This window comes from Cydia strobilella, chromosome Z (genome assembly GCF_947568885.1).
Source record: "Cydia strobilella chromosome Z, ilCydStro3.1, whole genome shotgun sequence".
Taxonomy (NCBI): domain Eukaryota; kingdom Metazoa; phylum Arthropoda; class Insecta; order Lepidoptera; family Tortricidae; genus Cydia; species Cydia strobilella.
In genome coordinates, this window is record NC_086068.1 from 14,892,349 (window position 1) to 14,913,451 (window position 21,103).

At 37.5% G+C, this 21,103-nt stretch overlaps 3 protein-coding genes across 7 annotated transcripts in view; 1 reads left to right on the forward strand and 2 right to left on the reverse strand.

The window, feature by feature from the left end:
* Nucleotides 1–5,619, forward strand: part of LOC134754252 (insulin-like growth factor 2 mRNA-binding protein 1) — a 112,748-nt gene extending 107,129 nt beyond the window's left edge. For all 5 annotated transcript variants that reach the window (XM_063690451.1, XM_063690452.1, XM_063690454.1 and 2 more), the window contains one exon: nt 899–5,619. In XM_063690451.1, the coding sequence (XP_063546521.1) occupies nt 899–994 (96 nt within the window). In that variant the 3' untranslated portion in view covers nt 995–5,619. The remainder of the gene's footprint in view (nt 1–898) is intronic.
* The window catches only part of LOC134755113 (uncharacterized), a 43,693-nt gene that overhangs the window by 14,771 nt on the left and 7,819 nt on the right, over nt 1–21,103 (reverse strand). The window lies entirely within an intron of this gene.
* LOC134755109 (uncharacterized) lies at nt 1,934–19,213 on the reverse strand. The gene is made up of 8 exons (XM_063691587.1): nt 18,830–19,213; nt 18,583–18,738; nt 17,349–17,534; nt 15,121–15,162; nt 13,231–13,284; nt 8,495–8,617; nt 5,211–5,284; nt 1,934–2,068 (listed from the first exon to the last, which is right to left on the reverse strand). Exons 1-8 carry the CDS (start codon nt 19,062–19,064, stop codon nt 1,934–1,936), a joined length of 1,005 nt encoding a protein of 334 aa, XP_063547657.1. The 5' UTR covers nt 19,065–19,213.

Consider the following 21,103-nt stretch of genomic DNA (forward strand, 5'->3'; position numbering starts at 1 on the left):
TAACATTTTATTCATGAACAGCTTTGGCCAAACGTCTTTAGAATAGCCTCTTTTCTTCTTACTCGACTAGTCGATCGATACCAGTATGATTTCTTAATAATATTCTAATTAATTAATTTGGATGCCCTTAAACTTGGCGTCTCATAACAAGGTTTTGGGGAATGTGGTGGCGAATTAAATAAAGAAAAAAAATCGTATACTTGTCGACCATTGATCGTTTAGTCAGTATCCGTAGTAGCGACTAGAGCAACGCGCAACGCACCAAAAGTATCAGCCACCTTCTTATACTTTCTCAAATTAAGATATTTCAAAAGTACCTTCTAGTAGGTGTATCAAAAGTAGTTCAAAAGTATCTTCTACTAATATACTTCGAAGACGAAAAGAAATAGCTATAATATCGAATTTATATTCATACGGTAAAATATCAAAAATATAACGATTTTTACATTGCAATCGAGCTAAACACGATTGTTTTAAAATAAATTCTTGTTACCGTATAGCTCCTACAACAGCGTAGGTTTATGACGAACATTGTAGGACAAGGATTAAAGGGCCAAGTTTTATGTTGTTGTCATCGTGAACTAATTTATTTTTGGATGTAAACAAACGTTTGACGAATTAGGAAACTATGGACATTGACTACAAGCGGAAATAATTAAAATACTAGGTCTAATTGCAGCACATGCGAATGACATTGATTTATATGCGGTGAATACGTTTTATGTAGCTCATGATTGTTTAAAAGAAATTGTAATTACGGTGTATCGTTTAATAGAAGACCATAGATTCTATGGTCTTCTATGGCATAGACTAAAATAAGACGTAATGATTTCTCTGATAGTTTTTTGATTCGCTACATGAAACAATGTAATGATTGCTGATGTTGTGTTGTCCACAGTCGGCTCAGCGCCGCATCCGAGCGATGGTGGCGCAGGCGAGCGCGCCGGGCCGCCATCGCCGCGCCGCGCCGCCGCCGCCGCCCGCGCAGCAGTAAGCCGTTGCCACCCACCCGCGCGCCCACATACCATCTCACCCTCACCGCCTCGACCCTCGCTCCACCGCTAGCCGCGGCCGGCCTTCGTTGTCTGGCGAGTACCCTTCAGTCACCCGAGTGTATGACTTGGTGACCTTGACGGTACTTACCTCGTAGTTAGACATATTCATAAGAAACTATGATAAAGTTGCTGACTTGATAGGTTCTACAAGAGTTGTCCGACTGATGCGCAGGCAGGCTGTTGTGTTGGCAGCATATTGTGTCCAAATGTTGTTGTTGATATTATTGTAGTGAATTGTAATTAATAACTATTGATAAATCCATATTTTTACCCCGGGATTATATATGTTGATGATGATTAATATTTGAATATATACTATTCATATACACTATTTTCTTAACGATATAGTGCCACTTAAGTATATGAATCTGATGCCGCGCATATAGTTTATTGTTATAGTTTTCATACCATGTTATTCTGCTACATTATAAAAGAGTTGTCATATACCGCAATAGTTAATGATTATGTTCTCTATACATATACACATGTTGTTAACAATAGCTATATTATCACTCCATTATTATACAAACGAGAAGTAAATATTTTGTTTTGTTATAAAATAATAGATTAATCTGTTATAATCACTACACTGTTAATATTATTTAATGGGTGTGTGGGATACAAACCGACTACTTAGGAACGGATATAAACATGATATGGCTTTACCGAGGAGGCTCAATGAATGAACAGACAGATGCTTTTGCGAGTATATTGTAATGATCTAAAACGATACAGAATTTGCATTTCTGCTTGCATGCTGATAGTTGAAGAATGTTGTACAATGATTATACAAAATGAACGTGTGCGTTGGGTGCGAAGTAAGTAATCCAAAGAGAGGCCGCCGGTCGTGTGACGGGCCGGCAGCGAGACAGCCTTGACTAGACTAGACACAGGGCAGGGCGGGCCGGCGCGCTCGGACGCTGGACGCGGCCCGCTTGCGCCGTCGCTCCCGCGTCCGCGCCCGCGCCCGCGCCCGCGCCTGCCCTGACCTGCCACGGTGATGATAAATCCACCTATGATGGATATAAATATTTTTGATATAATAGTAATTGTTGGAAAGTAAGAAATAAACGTACGAGTTTTAATTTGTAAGTGATTTGTTGACCGTTTTCTTTGTAATTTTGTCTTTGTTAGCTTTATGATGTTTTCTTGTATGAAACTATGGTAAAAGATTTTGAGAATTTAGAAGACACCGTAGCGTTTAATGGTGCCAGTGGAAGCGTATTGTTTGAATCTATCGTGATATGTTTTATTATTGAAATGTACGATTTGTGTTACTATTGTGCCAAGTGAGATATTTTAACTATGAGATATTAAGATTAAGTGAATAATATCAAAATTAATGAAAGCTAAGATATTTATATTTATAATTGTGATAATAATATATGGAAGTTTTGGCAAAAAGAATGTTAACATTCTTATTTTATTTTGTAATATCCCAAATGCATTAAAATAATTTTCATATCATTTTGCCTAAAATCATATACTTAAAAAAGTTTCGCCTATAGTAATAAGCCCGCGGCGGCGATGAACTAAGTTTTATATCTTCCTATTGGACGTAATTCATTTTGACACAAAGGATTTGTAATGCTTCCACATATTATTGAAAATAATCTCACATTTGGCATGGATCCTTATAGCGTTCCAGTATTATTTAGGATTGACGGTATAATCCGCGAAGCGATGGTACTTTCATCGTGTACATTATGGTTCGAGTTATATTCGATAGCCTCGTCGAGCCGCCTGCAATCCGCCCGAGGCTACTGACGAGACGGCCGGCGAGGTGTTCCCGTACATAGATGGCCCGACTGTTAAGATATGCTGAAACGTTAAAAGGTCGTAACATTAGACTTACACATCAGACATGTAATAATAAAACACACCCTTGTACCACTAATATTGTCTGCAGGGAGCTGTGCCCGCCTCGCGGCCGAGTGCAGGCACGCGCGCCTCGAGGCGGGTGTGGCTCCCTCGAGTGCTTGGTATTTAATGTATTCGCTTCCGTTTGAAATACTTATGTACGGTCGTCGACTTTACTTAATTAGTTACTTATGGGTAACTTGCACAGTGATACAGAAACCTCGAGCTCCGCGATCTTACCGGAGAGTATTCGCAACTGACATGTAAACCTTGGACTACATAGCATATAGAGCTATAGCTACTTAATGTTATCAATTCATTTGATATAGAATTTACAGTCTAGGAAATAACGAAAGACTGACAAATCAATGCAAAATAGTGCTTGTTGGCACACCAGAAACATCAGGACTTAGCCCAGTCGACAATAGAAGAAACTGATTGACCGAGCCGGCTGTTCTTACAGAGTACGAAACTAATGGATTCCGTGAAGGGCAGTGCAGTAGCGAGCATCTGTAAATACGTTGTGTTAAAAAAAGTATTTGATTAGTAGCTTTATTGGACAATCAATTTGCGCGCTGGTGTACATTATAATCATCAATCGGTATGTTATCTGACGAGTTTTCGCCTAGCTTGAGACGAGTCGCGTTGATGGGACAGAGACAGTCGGTGCCAGACAAGCTGGGCAGTGCGTCTGTTAAGGTTAACAAGAACCGAATGTCGCTAACTCATCGACTGACTGCATATTTTCTGTGCTTGTAATAGGGTGCGGCCACACATATCGGGATTCGGCGAATATTCGTAATTGCGTCTCTTTATTTTCCCAGCGAGAGACTCCATCACGATTCACGAATATTCACCGAATGCCGATATGTCTGGCCACAGCATTACATTGCGGCACGCTTAACAATTTACGAAGTTCCTTTTCGGGTATTTATTCTGAGGAAAATGACAGCATTAATCATACATTCCAATACATGACATCACATTTGTTAAAGGTGCTGACACATTTTTTAGAATTAATATCTAGGTGTAATCTTTGCTAGTCTCATTATTTTTTCATCAAACTATATTTTGAGGGAAAACTATTGAAACGAGTCGAGAAGATGTCCACCTGCTATAGGGCCAAAGATAATCCGTAATAGTTTGGTCCTTTTCGTGTTTTTGTGTGATGTCGTGCAAACTTCTGCTCGGCAAAAGTTTGGATACGTTCATTCTGTCGAGATGTAAAATAATTACTGTTAATTGGTGACTCAGTCAGTTTACCTTATAAGGATTTGTAATCTAAATTGACTACAAAATTCAAAATGCAAATTTATTAGTCATGCTGTTAGCAGTTTATTTCTATACTTCAATGTAACACATCCCATTGTAGGGAAATAGTATGCATTCTTAATGTTGCTGTTAATTATAATGTGTTGAATCGATTAAACGTTCATCTTGGTGTAACATTTCACGTCATCATCATAATAATAAATACACAAGTATTGTTCATATTATTATAATTATACTGGACAAAAGATATCGGCCGCTCATGTGTCGTGCGGCGCGTGGCGCGTCAGGCAGTGCGAATGAACGCCGCCGCCGCAGGACGCATCAGGCGGCAACGACCCATCGGAGTAAATGTACTGTTACTATCACGACGGAAAAAGTGTACATATACAGGCATGTTGTTTATTCCTTCCAAATATAAAAAGAGGGTACATTATCATTTGTAATGTGTTAGGCTGCAGAAATAGTTTTAGTTGATTAATTGTATCGTTGTGAAGTAGTGTTAAGTTGAGTATGACGCGGACGGCGCGCGGCGCGCGGCGCGCGGCCCGAGACTGAACTACACCCCTGCCGCACGCGCCGGCGCCGGCGCATTCATTACTTTACATGTCATTCTCGCTATTGATATACTGCGTCATTCTTGTTTGATGGTTCTACTGTTATTTACATATTTCTTTCTCATGTGTGTGTAACCACTGTTTTGTGCATTCGCTGTGTGATCGACAGAATTACCAATTTCATTTATGTGCATGATTGTATTTTATAAATAAAGTCTGTGAATGGAATGGTACAATTTTATTAAGGACGTTATTTATCGGAGAAAGTCGAGCACACATAGCATTTTTGGTACCTAATTTAGTTTACTTATTATTTTATTATTACTGTATTTGTTGTAACTTGAACTTGGCGGGGATGTGGAGCACTCAATCTATTGTTCGTATGTTACACTCCCTTCAGTCTTAATATATATTGATGTTCCATCGAGTCTATAGCTAATAGTGTTTGTATGTATGTGAATGTACGTACATAGCCGGAAGGAGCGCGGCCGGCCGCGGCCCGGGCGGGCTCGGCGACGGCGACGGCGCTCCGTTTAGATAGAGCTGTTATTGTTGCTTGTAATGTAACATAAACGTATTAAGGTCCAATATACATACATTTTATCAGTTATAAACGTTCAAACTTCACTGTTTGAACACACATTTCACCAAAATTTTCTTTGATTATTGTTATTTTTACAACCATTTTAATTGGTATAAGTTCTGAAACTAATAACTACCTCAATATTACTAAATGAATATGATAATTATCTTTGTGCATGTTTTTGGGAACTGACTTTGAAACGAAAATTCAATATAGATAAGATTGCTATTTTAAACATAGTAACAGAAAATTGTCAAAATTAGGTTTCTTATCGTAATAAAAGTAATGAAAATTTTGTACAGTTTTATTATTTTTTGCCTTAATCTTTTTTGACACATCGTTTTTAAGGTGGGGTGGGCCAGTCGGTTTTAGTACCTATTTATTTTGTCTAGGGGATATTACAGCAATGTTCTGCCACCAGTGCAGCAGTAGCCTTCTTAGTAAACCAAAGAGTAACTTATACATCCTGTACCTTTAACAGGTTTTTGACATGTTTTTAGAGATAATAAAATATGAGTAATATGACATTCATGCATCAAGGCGGTTTGTTTACAGTATGTTTACAGAGGACCTACCGGGAAACGAGAATCCGAAATTTCGCTATCTGCCTCTTTATAGCTCAGCGATGTTAAATAACGGAATTTCGATTTTCTTGTTTCAGATTGTGGTAGTAGCGCCCCTTAATACGCAGAGTTTCGCGTAATATTCCCTATTCAATGTGCCACTTGGTTATCAGACGATATCACACCGTGGCGGTTTCCAGTCTCACACTTGACAGACCGTGCGCAAACCGTCAGTGTGATAATGATAACCACCTTAGTAGTAGGTCAGGTCAGTCAGGCAAGTAGTTTCTCTGTTTGCTTGTTATATGGGGTTAGCAACTGTCAAAGGTTTGCATAGATGGCGCCATCATAGCTAGCCCCTTTTTAGGGTTTCGTACCACAAAAGGAAAAAACGGAACCCTTATAGGATCACTCGTGAAACGGAGAAAATTTTCTCCGAAACTACTAGACCAATTAAGTTAAAATTAGGTACACATATATTATGTAAATGTGTGACCCATAGACGGACATGTAACGTAAAAAAATGAATTTTAAACATGAGGGCCACTTTTGGGGGCAAATGAGAAATTAAAAAAAAAAGTTATTTAAAACTATATCGTGTTACATATCAAACGAAAGAGCTCACTGTGAGAATCTCAAATATATATTTTTTGTAATTTTATAATGAACCGTTTTTAAGTTATTTAAGAAAATAGCAAAAAAAATACCATTCCCAATCTTTATCTCCGAAACACCTGGGCCTAAAATAAATAAAAAATACACAAAATAGTTTCGTATCGTACTCTGCTTACGTACAAGGCTAATCTGACACGCAATAAAGAATGGCCTATTATGAAAACATTAAATTTTGTTATTCTTATTTTAGGGAGAGCGACACAGAGCATTCCTGGGGTTCGTAAAGCAAAACGCATTGTTTTCCGGAAGGGGTATTGGCAGGGGTGTGCTGTTTTCTAAAAATACCCTTAACGTTGATTTGAAAAGGAACGCTGGCCATTTATCTGTAGTTGCCGGAATGGATGGCACTTTCGGTTTAATTGTATGATGTGATTTCGATTTGTTGCTCGTTGGAGTGTTACTTGTATCGGTCCTGGTTACACTTGTCCCTTCCGCGGGTGTACTTTTGTCGGTCATTATCGAGCTGTTTGCATTTGCACTGCTTGTGTCAGCTATTATTGTTTTAGTTTTATTGTTTTCAATATCTGCGATTTTATTCGATATCGACCCTCCCATAACTCCTGACCTGCGTGGATTTTCTGCAACAGTAGCATTACATTGTTGTAAAGTCTAGAAAATGACCAATAGATGGAAGAGTTAGTTCGAGGGCCGACCCGTACGTTAGGGGTCATCCATTAATTACGTCACACCTTTAAGAGAAGTGAATGATCAATAAAATGTGACATAATTGTAATAAGGGGGAGGGGAGAGTCACAAAATCTGATGGAAAGCCACATATAAAGTGTTGAACAGACAATATCATTCAAGTTCAAGGAAAAATTCGTATTAGCATTCGCATATGCAGTATTCGTATTCGTACCTAGGTGTAATACCATAGCTGAGCATCGCTAATCAAATAGTTAACTTACTTAATCGCTAATCCGTTAATAAAAAAGTTTACTTCGTTAAACGTTAAAGCGTTACATTTCGGAAGATTTAACGCAAGTTAACGTTAATCGTTATTCCGTTAACACGTAAAAAAAAATGCATTTTTTATATTGTTGCTATAATGATCTAGGTACTTATAAGAATTTGTTAGTTTGGGTTCTGGAAGTTAACCGGTTACAATTAAATAATGAATGAATGTGTATGGGCTGCTAGTGTCACATAACTCATATACACTAATTGTATTCTGTTGGTTGCTTGACATAATGATCTCACAATATTGCCGAAAATAAACACATTATTGCTACTAAAATACTTTAAATATAAATATTATGAATGATATTGCTAATGACACGCGTGATAAGTTCTAATGATGAACGTGTACTGACTCGTATTTTATTGCTTTACACAATTGTAAGTAGTTTCGCTAAGATGGCAATGTATGTAGACCGTACAGAATAGAATAATCTAAGATACGGCTAAGGTATTTCTTCCCCTTATCTGTTATTTTCTTGAGAACTAGACTACAATGATAATACTATTACTTATTCTGTGCTATAATGTTGGATTATACGGAAACATGTTTTGGAAGCTCATCTCCCTTGTGCTACTTACTACCAATACCATTTAGATACCACAAATAACGTAATTAATCCCGGTGTTGGACAGTTTCCCAACAGCTTAGTTGCCACCATCAATCTTAATTCATCTATTGGAATTAGAATGTCACACACCAGTACGTTTACCTAAGTAGAGTTAGACCAAGCTAAGTTGGCAGCGATTTTGATAGCCCAGACTGTGCAAGTGTTATTTTAAACGTCAAACTTATGAAATTATGACGTTCAAATAACACTTGCACAGTGGGCTATCAAAATCGCTGCCAACTTAGCTTGGTCTAACTATATCATTGTTTTAAACAGTAACGTTACAAAATGGTATAATCATACGAATAAACAAAGGTAAAAAATTAATATAAAAATACGAGTATATTGTGAAATATCGACTTACGGTAGTTACTTCTCCGCAATTGCGTATTAAAACGTCGGCGGCTACCGAATAGCTGGCCGGTTTTCCGTGTCGCTTTCCTCGTTAAAGCTGCGGCTTTCCTAGTAATTGTACTCGATTTAATTTCTGTTGACAAAATTTTCATAACTTGTCACACCTTAGGCTTAAAGGTGTACGACAACCTTAACTAATATATTTTAAGTCAGGTTTACCTATTAGTGGCTTGGCGAAACAGGCTTTAGGTTACTTTTCGCTCATGTCGTCAGAAATGAGGACATATTTGGTATCAGTGCATTCAGTGTGATGTCCTGAACACAAATATATGAGATGACAAGCGCGAAAGTGGTGGGGGTAGTTGCTGTGACGTCAAAAAGTCGGCAGTACAGATTTTTACTTTTTTTTTAATCATACCATGTGGGGTATCAAATGAAAGGGCTTTGTGAGTAGATCACAAATATATAACATACTGTAACATATTCACTACTTGGTCTAACAAATTATTAGAAAACGTTCAAAAATTTCTCAATCCACAGTTGACTTTGAAGTGCTCAAATTGAAAATGACTGAATGGATCATTCCAAAATACATACCAAGTGATTGTGAATATCCTCTATATAACATTAAAAAATAATGAACCAGATATAACCAAAAATTAGAAAAGTACATCAAGTTGAAAAAAAGTATAATTTTCTGTTACATTAAACTGCAACTATTATTAAAACAAACAAAAAACCAGACTATTTACATATATATTTGAAATGGTCTTTTCACTAGCTTTCATTTGGTACCCATATTGCTATAGTAACCCCCCCCCCTCCCTTTTTCATTAGCGGGCGCCATTTTCAAAATGTATATAGCGTATGTCACTAACACAATTCTGACGAATTCGACCACATCTCACATGGGCTATATAAATTTCGATAATGGCGCCCGGTAATAAAAAAAAGGGAGGGGGATTGTTTTTTTTTCTTACTATATATAGCAATGAGGGTATCATATGAAAGCTAATGAAAAGACCATTTCAAAAATATATGTAAATAGTCTGGTTTTTTGTTTGTTTTAATAATAGTTGCAGTTTAATGTAACAGAAAATTATACTTTTTTCAACTGTAATTGTACTTTTCTTATTTTTGGTTATATCTGGTTAATTATTTTTTAACGTTATAAAAAGGATATTCACTGTCACTTGGTATGTATTTTGGTATGATCCATTCGTCATTTTCAATTTAGAGCATAGGCCAAGCAATAAGAAGGTATAGAGGGAAATGCTAGGAACACAATTTTTGACTTCATAGCTTTGTTTTGACTAGTTAGGAGATGAATATATCAAAAGTCCCCGACCGTATCCCTGATGCTGGGGGGAGGGGAGTTTGAAGGTTCAATTTTTCGGTTTTTCGATTATATCTCGGAAACTATGCGTCTGAGCGACATGGCCACTTATACAAAATAAAAAGAGATTTAATTTGTTACAAGTTTTATTAAGTCGTTTTTCGATATCTTGTATAGTTTTTAAGATATCCGCTTTTGAAGGTTTATTTAGGGCTCTCATTTTTATCTTGATTATCTACATCAGTAAAGCTGCTAGGCCGGGTTTGGTAACGTTTTCGTATAAATCGGGGGTGCTGAATTCATTTATGGTATCAACATTGACACCTATGATTCTAAAACTGCGTAATGTTATTTATGATCGAACTCAAGTGATCACATGTCGGGATTCAGTCGCGCGTTAACGAAACGCGCTACTAAATCACTGCAAAAAGTCGCCGTGTGTTCTCCCTAAATGAAAACCGTAAACAAGCTTTAACAGACATATTAAATATATTAATGACGGGTCACTCACGTGTTTTAAGTCGAAAACGCTCGACATGTTTCACTCCGTACCGAGCAGCGTCATCAGGACGCAGTGACGTAGTGAGTGTTGTGTGCAACCCATCATTTGACAATAATGCCGTAAACGAGGGTAGTTTCTCGCCCCCCCTGCCGCCACCGGCGCCCGCGCCGAGTCATCGGGCGCGGAGGGCTGCGGCCCGCAGTCTGCGCCGGTCCGTCACCGTCGACGCAAGCTCCTGATGACGCTCCTCGGTACGGAGTGAAACATGTCGAGCGTTTTCGACTTAAAACACGTGAGTGACCCGTCATTAATATATTTAATATGTCTATGTCTCACGGAAGTTTTGTTATTAAAAAGCTTTAACAGGGTTACAAAGACCTTTAACCGACCGAACGGATACTATTGTGGAGGGGTATTCTGTGATCTTACCAAAGCATTTGATTGTGTTAATCACGAAATACTCCTAAACTGGAATCATACGGTACGTGGAACAGCGTGGAATCCAGAGGGGGGGGGGGGGGGGGGTACACTAGGAATATAGTTAACGTCATTAAAGACGGAGGATGATGGTAGATTTGAATAAATGAAAATGGAATGAAAAAACATTGCGTAATGCATGGAGACTATATAAAGGAGCCAAATCTCTGTATGAAAAGTGTCCATCAAAAAACAGTAATTAGGCGGCGCCACCATCACCGAAATACTACCAAAAACAACCTACGTAATTTGGTCGGGTTATTTGTTGCCTTATATGGTTCATGTTATACTCATGTCCCAGAACCTAACTGGCGCCACCGGAGAGATTAGGAACTATTATTTAAAGCTGAAAGCGGTCACTTTTGCAACAATTCTGCCATAAGAGATTGGCATCCCTTCTATACCTCTACCTTCCATACATCCATAGCGTAATGGAGACTTCCGATTATGCAAACTACGTCACCAGATGTCACTATAAAATTGATACAATTTAAAGGCATGAATACAACATTAAAAAGGTTGCATATACCTCGTACATCAATACCTTTCTTTATTCATAATGTTGAAATGTTGTTACCTAGCAACCGTTATTTATATATACTGTCAGAAAAAATAAATAACGTAAACAGAGATATGATTGATATGAACTTATATTATTTCACTAATATCTTTAAAGTGCATGGAAGAGTAGAGTAAAATCGGAGCAAGCAAGCAAGCAGCATAAAACACGAGTAAAATTCAAATAGGGTAATCAGATTCCCAATAGTTCTTATGTTACAAAACCTGGAGGTTTACATTTTAACAGTGCTCAAGGCAATGCCGGGAGGCCTAGATATCCTCGAAGGTAAGAAGAAAATACCATCCGGGGCGCTCATTGCAATCAGCGATGAAAAGGCTGGCTATGATAAAGACCTTTAAAATCACCTATTTTAATTTTGTTTACGACAAACTTGTCCGATGTAGTCTAACCAGTTCGTATAAAAATACCGCAAATCGATGTACAGGTTAGCCGTTTGGCACACACATACTAGAGGTCAAAACAATTTTTTTGACCCGCAGTTCCTAAAAAAATTTTGCTGGGGGGTGGTAAAACTTTTTTTTTTGTATGGAAAAAAAAATCCAAAACCTATTGTGTGTCATACGAAAGGGCTTTTTGAGGCGATTCTAAAAATATATCACATCATTACATTTCGGGCATTTTTTTTTAATTAAAACAAAAAGAATTTTCGAAACATACCAAGTTTGGGCTCCTCCAGACACGATATGGCTGATTTTTTTTGTACAATATACCACAAATGATAACGTGATATCCTCATGTCTAACTCCAAGAAAGCAATTTTGAAAATAATATCATTAACATTTTTTTTTAATTTTTCAATTTTACAAAGTGGCACAGTTCTACTTCAATACCTATTTCACGAGACTTATGGAACTATACTGCAGATACGGTTCATATTAATCATAAAATGATACGTAATATCCATATATCCAACGGGAATTACCTCTTTAACTGCGCCTTTTCATCAGTTGGTATAATTTGTTTAGTTATTGACACAAAATATCAAGGTTGTATCCTCCAGCTACGATATACCTACCTATCCAGTTTTTCGAGAGCATTATGAGGTATTGCATAGAAGTCTGGGGTAATGGCATAAATATACAAGATGTCCTCATTAAACAGAAAAAAGCTCTACGGTTTCTTCTAGGATGTTCGGGTCTACCTGACACGCATAGATATATAGTAGTAGTAGAGTATAAAAAAATTACAGCTATTTCTTTCTACCTACTCTACATGCCTATATGTTTTTAAAAATAAAGACCAATTAAAAACAGCCACACAGTGAGCCCCTTTTAATGGCACAAAACATGCCCAGCAGCTACTAAAAAAGAATAGGTACCTACCTAGGTACCATTACAAAAAATACTCCAGCCATCAACCAGTTTTAACCAAGGGTTTTCGTAGGTTTACATAATATATGTAAAATGTTGCATAAAAAAGACTATATACTTATAGTATCGAAACGGCTTAGAAAATTTCCTAAAATTATTTGAGAAATGCGACCTGTAGATGAGAACATCCTAACAGGCATACGAAAGCATTTTTGCCCAAGCTGAAAGCTACGCTACGCACAATAATATTATACATAACACCAACATTTACTAATAAGCCCCAGAACGAAACGACGGAACGGACGAAATTTGTTGGTCAATTGGTTGTTAAACTTGCTATCGGTTCGAAAAAGAATACTGCTTAATTTCAAAATCCTGCTGTAATAAAATTGTACTAAGTAGGTACTTACCCGTTGTTGTGTTTGTGACCTCAGCACTGGCGCCGATACTCATGTACAATCCATAATATACAGAACGCAATTATTAACCTTTTTTGGCTTTGGACTAATCACGTAAAACTAGAGGTAAATTTAGGACCAACCTCTAGCCGTTTCTTCACGGTTTTCATCATAATTATCACTTCTTCTATAGGGTCCTATAAAAAGTATTACAGCTGTGAATCAATTTGATAAGAAATACTTATTTACGATACAAGTGCGGAAAAGAGGAAATTCGAAACGAGTGGCGATAAATTAAAACACGACCGCAGGGAGTGTTTGAAATCGACACGAGTTGCGAATTACCTATTCGCACGTGTATCGTACAACGTTTTACAGTACATATGGCCCTTTAAACTTTCGAGATATGCACGAAAAGTGCTATTTGACGCACTAGTGCGAGAAAGTAGCACCATATGTACTGTAATAGTTATTTGTTATACAAGGGTGCAAAGTTGTATTTTAACACACGAGAAGTAAAATACATTTGCACCCGTGTGTAACACAAAACTTTTCCCCTCACTATAGCAAGGAAAGTGCAACATCCACAGGCGTTAGATCATCTTCATCAACTGGAATCACTAATTTCTTTACGATATTATAACAGAAAACTGGAAATTCTGTACTTTTACGTGAGAAGTTCTTCTTCTTCTTCTTTTAAAATTATGGCTTCAGCCCAGTGGGACTATTTCGCCAGTATCAAGGTATTGAGAGGTTTACAAACGACAAAAATTGTACGGTTGTACAAGACAGTGTACGGTGATTTGTTAGCTCTTGTAAATCGATAGCTAGACTTTACAAGAAGCACGTGGACTACCGGCCGTTGACTCCAAGATGGTGGTTAAACGCGCTTCAAAATTAATTCTCCATTCACTGCACACTACCACATTAGTTTACTGTATAATAAGCTATCGATATTACACTTTAAACAATATTAATAAGCAAAAAACAAAGTAATTAATCACGATGCTAACTATCAACATGGCGCTCGAACCGGAAGTCCACGTGAGAAGTTCTTCTTCTTCTTTTAAAATTATGGCTTCAGCCCAGTGGGACTATTTCGCCAGTATCAAGGTATTGAGAGGTTTACAAACGACAAAAATTGTACGGTTGTACAAGACAGTGTACGGTGATTTGTTAGCTCTTGTAAATCGATAGCTAGACTTTACAAGAAGCACGTGGACTACCGGCCGTTGACTCCAAGATGGTGGTTAAACGCGCTTCAAAATTAATTCTCCATTCACTGCACACTACCACATTAGTTTACTGTATAATAAGCTATCGATATTACACTTTAAACAATATTAATAAGCAAAAAACAAAGTAATTAATCACGATGCTAACTATCAAGATGGCGCTCGAACCGGAAGTCACGTGAGAAGTTATTAAGTAAAATTTTTGTTGACAATGTTGACATTTCTGACGTATGAAATGTCAATGATGCGTTTTGAAATTGCATCGACTAACTTGTTCGTTCAGAATTATATTTAACATAATTATTAAAAAACAAACGTTTATTATGGAATTTTAAGGTTTATGACTTAAAATCATTAAATAAAGCTAACTCTGGTATTTTCTATTAGATTCTCAAACCATTTATTTAATGATAATTAATATCGAACGAACCATTATTATGAGCGTTTTACGTTTTGTTATCTGTCAAGCTACTTAAACACGCTCCATCCAAGGTCAAATTACTTTCCCCACTAGTGGATAAAATGCGTTTTTCCCCGCTTATTTTAAAGGATAAAAGACGGCTTTCCGAGCTAGTGAGGGGAAAAATATTAAACCTAACTATTAAATTAAGCGACGACGGGTAATAATACTGTTGAAGATTTTTATTTATGACCCATTTAGTACCTTTTGTCACAGTGACAATCAATATGAAAGCCGATAGAGACCTCATACTCGTATAGTATTGTCACTGTGACAAGGACGAAATGGGTCCGTAATCTTTGACTGTACATTTAAGAATTAAATAATCACAAACAAACCATAATAGTATGAGTATTCCGGGAAATTACGTCGAAAATATCCTGTAAACAAAATGGTGATCAATTCTTTAAAATCCGATTAGGAATTTTTATACGCTCATCTGTCATTTCAGTTCGACAGTCCTTACGTTCTTAACAATGATTAAATTGCACATTAGTGGAGAGGAGGGGAGTGTAACGTAACGCAGCGTACTAGCGTACTACGTAGGCGAACAACACGCGAATGCGAAGCGGCGCGGCGCGGAGCGGAGCGGGGTGAATCAATCCTTTGATACCTATAGAAGTGTCCTACGTGGGCGATCTCGCTGCGAACGCGAACGCCTTGGGCCCACGCGGCGAGGAAGAAACAAACCGTTGATAGTTTGATACGTATGGAAGTTTCCGGGCGGCGCGGCGCGATGCGATGGCTTTGTCCGTAGTGGGCGCGTCTATAATACACGTGCACGGGTTTGATGCTAGAAAGATATCGACCTTATTCTTATTTAATAAAGTTGATCTTTGTATTCTGCTACTGTCGTGAATTCTAAGAAATAAAAATAAAATAACTAGTGGCTCTGTGAGTTATTGTAGACCTCGCGATAAGCTTCATAAGCTTAGAATGTAAAACTAATAAATCTTAATTAGTTAATTGTCATTATTACAGCGAACTCACAATAGTCTTAATTAAGTGCCATTGACGTTACAGGCACTAAGTCCTTTAACTCAATTTTCACCATTTTGAACATTGAAATAAATAGGAAACGACAAAAAAATATCTCACGAAAATCTCTTCTCTTCTCTTCTCTTCTAACAAAAATCAAATTGATTGATCGCGCCCGCTTCGCGCCGCGCCGCGCCGCTTCGCCATCGCGTCAAGATCGCTCACCTAGGACACTTACATAGGTAAGAACAGTTTGTTTTTCGTCCACGCCGCGTCGCGCCGCTCCGCGCCGCCTGTCGTTCGCGTGCAAATCGCGCCGCTTCGCCCCGCATCGCGTTCGCAACGAGATCACTCACGTAGGACACTTCTATGGGTATCATGGTATCAAAGGATTGACGCGTCGCGCCGCTTAGCTTCGCGTTCGCGTGTCGTTCGCCTACGGCAGACGCAGCGTAACTTCGTTAAAATGTCTCTTAAATTTTTAACTTTAGGGAAAAATATAAGTAGTTAATGCTACATTTAATTCTAACTAAGTTAGGTTGTGTATCAATGTCATGTTAGCACTTGGATGATATGAAAGTATACAATAGGTAACTAAGCTAACTCTGCACCGAATTTACAAACGACAGTGTGAGAATGCCAACATACACGTCAAAGCCCTATGAAATTGGACGGTAATAGTGGCACTGCCTAGTCAGCTTTGACACATTGTATCTACGCGTCCTAATAATGTAAAGGTGCATCCCACACACACCCCGGTTAACTTTTGTGAAATAACACTGTGCAAAACTACTGCTTGTGCCGTTAGTGTAGGGGAGACTGAGGTGAGTTGTGACAGAGGAGAGTTGTGACATCGTCGATTTTTTGGAATCTATTAACTAATAATAATAACGAACTCGCAATAGCGGGCGTTTGTTAGCTCAAGTTATTAGCTAACAAACGCGCACTGTTGCGAGCTCGCTAACTGTTAATAGGTTCCAAAAATCGACTATGTCACAAGTCCTCTGTCACTACCAAGTCACTACTCACCTCGGTCCCCCTATAAGGCAAAATTGTGTGATTTTTTGACACCAACAAGAATAAAAACACGATGATATCACTCAGGTAATCTCATGTCGGAGAATATTACTTATTTATAGAGATGCAACGGATAGTTGTTTTGCCGGATACCGGATACCGGACGTTCGGCCTGACCATCGGCCGAATATTTGGTATCCGGCTGCAGAATATTCGGCCGGCGGAACTATACCTTCATTTCGGTTTTTCAGCTGCGCATTGTGAAGGTTTGACCTGTTTCGTAGTGAACGTTAGCTTCTAGGTTCGAAAGGAGTGTGCGTGCAAGTGAGTGGAATGTACATTGTTTAAAAATAATAAACGAGTACGATTATAACCGTGACTGTTTGTTAAATCCAATTTAACAAGCAGAGTTACTATCCGGTATCCGGCCGGATAGTGTGTCATTATCCGCAATCCGGCCGGATAATAAAATAAGGGCCAGGTAGGCCGGATACCGGATAGTAACCGAATATTCGGTGCATCTCTACTTATTTACTTTATTAGCTGAGCAGTTAGACTTCTTAATGCTTACGGCGTGGATATGAGAGCATATTCGGATAAATGGGTGGTACTAGCTCAGGCATTATGTCATAAAACCGCCTGGAAGGGCTCGGTGTGCCTGGTACCGGCCATCCCCACGGGTCGGGGGGCGCAGCAGTGTACACCAGGGCAGGATAGTTCGGATGTCCCCTTGGTATCTCGACCAATGTGTTAGGACCTGTGTAAAAGTATCGCAATCTAAGTAGGTAAGTATAATTATATTGTCATGTATACGTAAGTAGATACGTAACACTTATCTTCCTGCCGCACAGATCAATGAAAACTCAAACATTTTAAATTGAAACAAAATAGTAGTTTATGTGACTCCTACATAATGCGTTATTGTTATTATGTAAAGTTACACAGTACACATATTATATTATAAGCTCTCCTCTATGATGAGATTGATGAGTTTAGTTTAGGAACCGTATGTTACGACCGCCATTTTCGGCGTTGATCGCAATGATCGCACTTGCAATTGACATTTCATTTCGAATAAAACGTCATCTCGACTGGTATTACAATTAAGGTCAAATCAAATTCCTATGTTTTTCATAGATGTTCGAAATTTGAATGTCATTATAAAATCTAATTTGATGTTATTATTACGCAATATAACATTTTCACAGATAAGAAATTCGTTTTTAACAAAACAGCTTAATTATAATGTTTTCCGTAATTTGCGGTTTTTGTACGAATCATAGGGGGTTTATTATATGTGTGTAGATAAAAGATTAATAAGCTTTTGTTGTTTCGTTCGATTTCTACAATTTCTAGCATTCCATTCATGCATTTTTCTTGAAGTTATTGTGTGTATTATACCTAATTTCTATACACATATGTAGGCAGGTATGTACATAAAGCCTGACCAGGAATATACGATCACTCGCCATGTTGCGGAATTTCACTGGAACTATTTTTTTCATACTATACTGAACTGTCACCCTAAACATGAGAATAACAGCGCCCTCTTGACAATTATCATATATTACTAGTCAGGCTTTACTATACTATTATAAATGCGTAAGTATTAATTAACTCCGTCTGACTGTCTGTTACTGCTTCACGCTTGCTTTAATCACTGAGCCACTTTAAATGAAATTTAGTAAGTATGTAGATAGATTTGAGTCCCGCCGGGAAGGACAGTTTTTATCATGGCAAATTATCATTCTACTAGGTGTAACATAAAATGTTTTATTGAATGTACTACCTATTGTTAAACTCACTTGAAATCAGCATTTCGGTTTTTTGTTTCTCTGTGGAGAGAAACGATTCTCCGGTGGAGCCTTCAACTGCGGTAGTCGCGCAGGTTGATTGCTCCACCACTGTGACGGCGTCCGTTGCAGCTCCTCCAGAGCGCTCTCGCAGCAGTTTAAGATACTCTGCAATGGTTGTCATCAGATGACACAATCTTAGTATCCGCAAGTAGAGTGGATGCTTTGGAGATAAGGTTTAAGCAGTTCTGCTACGTACCTGACTTCAGAATATCAACTAAAAGCAAAGCCTGATTTAATCTGTCATCGTCCGTCTCCACGGGAACTTCATTGATTGCGACGTCGAATAATCCAGGCTGAGGAGTCGCTACTAAACACAGTATAAGTCCAGATAAAAATGTGTGCATCATAACTAAAACATTACACTGTATGGTTATCACTGACAGAAGTGAAATTGACCTCCCAGTTGCTGCATGAATTTTATGTGCAGCCATGCTCGTAATCTGTAAAGGAAACTGTTAACAAATAAAATTGATAAGAAAGAGGTGATGCAAAACGTGATCGACTTTACATAGCCAAATAAAAAGGTATTTTTATATACTTTTCGCTTACCCAAAGCTTAGTCTCCTTTACCACGCTTGACAATCGCAATTAGGCCAGGAAATGTTATAGAGGGAAATGCTTGGAACACAATTTTTGATTTCGTAGCTTTGTTTGGACTAGTTAGGTGAACATATCAAAAGTCCCCGGCCGTAACCCTGATGCTGGGGGAGGTGGGGAAGGGGGGGGGAGGTTTGAAGGTTCTATTTTTCGGTTTTTCGATTATATCTCGGAAACTATGCAATTATGCATCTGAGTGACTTGACCACTTATACAAATTTGTTCATTATAGTATAAAAATTAGCGGGATTGCCTCTTACTTTTTAATTTTTTACTTTTTCGTTCTAAAACTCCCAATAGTCAAGAATGGTATTACTCATTCGGCCAACATACTTAATAAAATATATTTTGGTGTATTCCTTTTGGTTCCCGCCTTATGAAATAGAGTGAATTCCAACAAAATCAAGAATCGTTTATTTTAACAATTTACTTGCATCATTTTTGATAATAAAAGATTCAATGCGGGATTAGAACAATTACCAGTTGTTCCAGGCGGGGAACTAGAGCAGAAAAATGTTTCACTTTCTGCGGACTTTTTAGAACAACAACGACCCAGCACTTTCAGAGTATGAAATATGAAAAAATATTTTCAATTAACATTAAATTAATCAAATTGAATATTTTTAAACATAAACAAAACAATTTAATTATAAACGTTAGTATTTGTGCTAATAAATATTTATTATAACGTTAGTATTTTGAAAGTAAAACTCTTTTCCCCTCACTAGCTCGGAAAGTTGTCTTTTATCCTTCAAAACAAGCGGGGGAAAAACGCGTTTTATCCACTAGTGGGGAAAGTAATTTGACCTTGGATGGAGCGTGTTTAAGTAGCTTGACAGATAACAAAACGTAAAACGCTCATGATAATGGTTCGTTCGATATTAATTATCATTAAATAAATGGTTTGAGAATCTAATAAAAAATACCAAATTTAGCTTTATTTAATGATTTTAAGTCATACACCTTAAAATTCCATAAGAAACGTGTTTTTTTTAATAATGATGTTAAATATAATTCTGAACGCACAAGTTGAGTCGATGCAATTTTAAAACGCATCGTTGACATTTCATACGTCAGAAATGTCAACATTGTCAACAAATTTTTTACTTAAAAACTTTTCCACCGACTCGCGTAAAAATACACAACTTCAGAGTTTTCTGTTATAATATCGTAAAAAAATTAGTGATTCCAGTGATGAAGATTATCTAACGCCTGTGGATGTTGCACTTTCCTCGCTATAGTGAGGTGAAAAGTTTTGTGTTACACACGGGTGCAAATGTATTTTACTTCGCGTGTGATGAATTCTACACTCGCGGGTAAAATACAACTTTGCACCCTTGTATAACAAATAACTATTTTATACCTTGACTTCTAACAAGTATTTTACTTAGAACCTACTTGGTTCGTATGAGCTAGTGACATAATTTAAAAAAAGCTATAACTCCCGTGGGAGTAAAATTGACTTTAGCTTCCCCTGCACATGCGTGAAATAGCACGCTTACTGCGCAAGTGTGATGAAAAATATGTATTTATGCGTTTTTAGGATTTAAAAAGGTCTAAAGAAGTAATTATAAAATAAGTCGTGAACTAAAACATTTAAATAAATTAGTACAACTAGGAGACAAATCAAATCATTTTATTTAATACTTCTTTTATTAAGTACCTAGTCACACTACTATATAAAAATGTAAACTGAAATAGATCTCATATACAAGAGATAAAGAAAAACTCATACGTGTTCTGCTTTAGCCACTGGAGGGTTAAGTCATTTCTATAGATAATAAATAAATAATATTGATTTTTAATAGTTGCTCAAAAATAACTACTTTACGTAGCTGTTTAGCGTTATTACTTAATTACCTCTTCATCATTA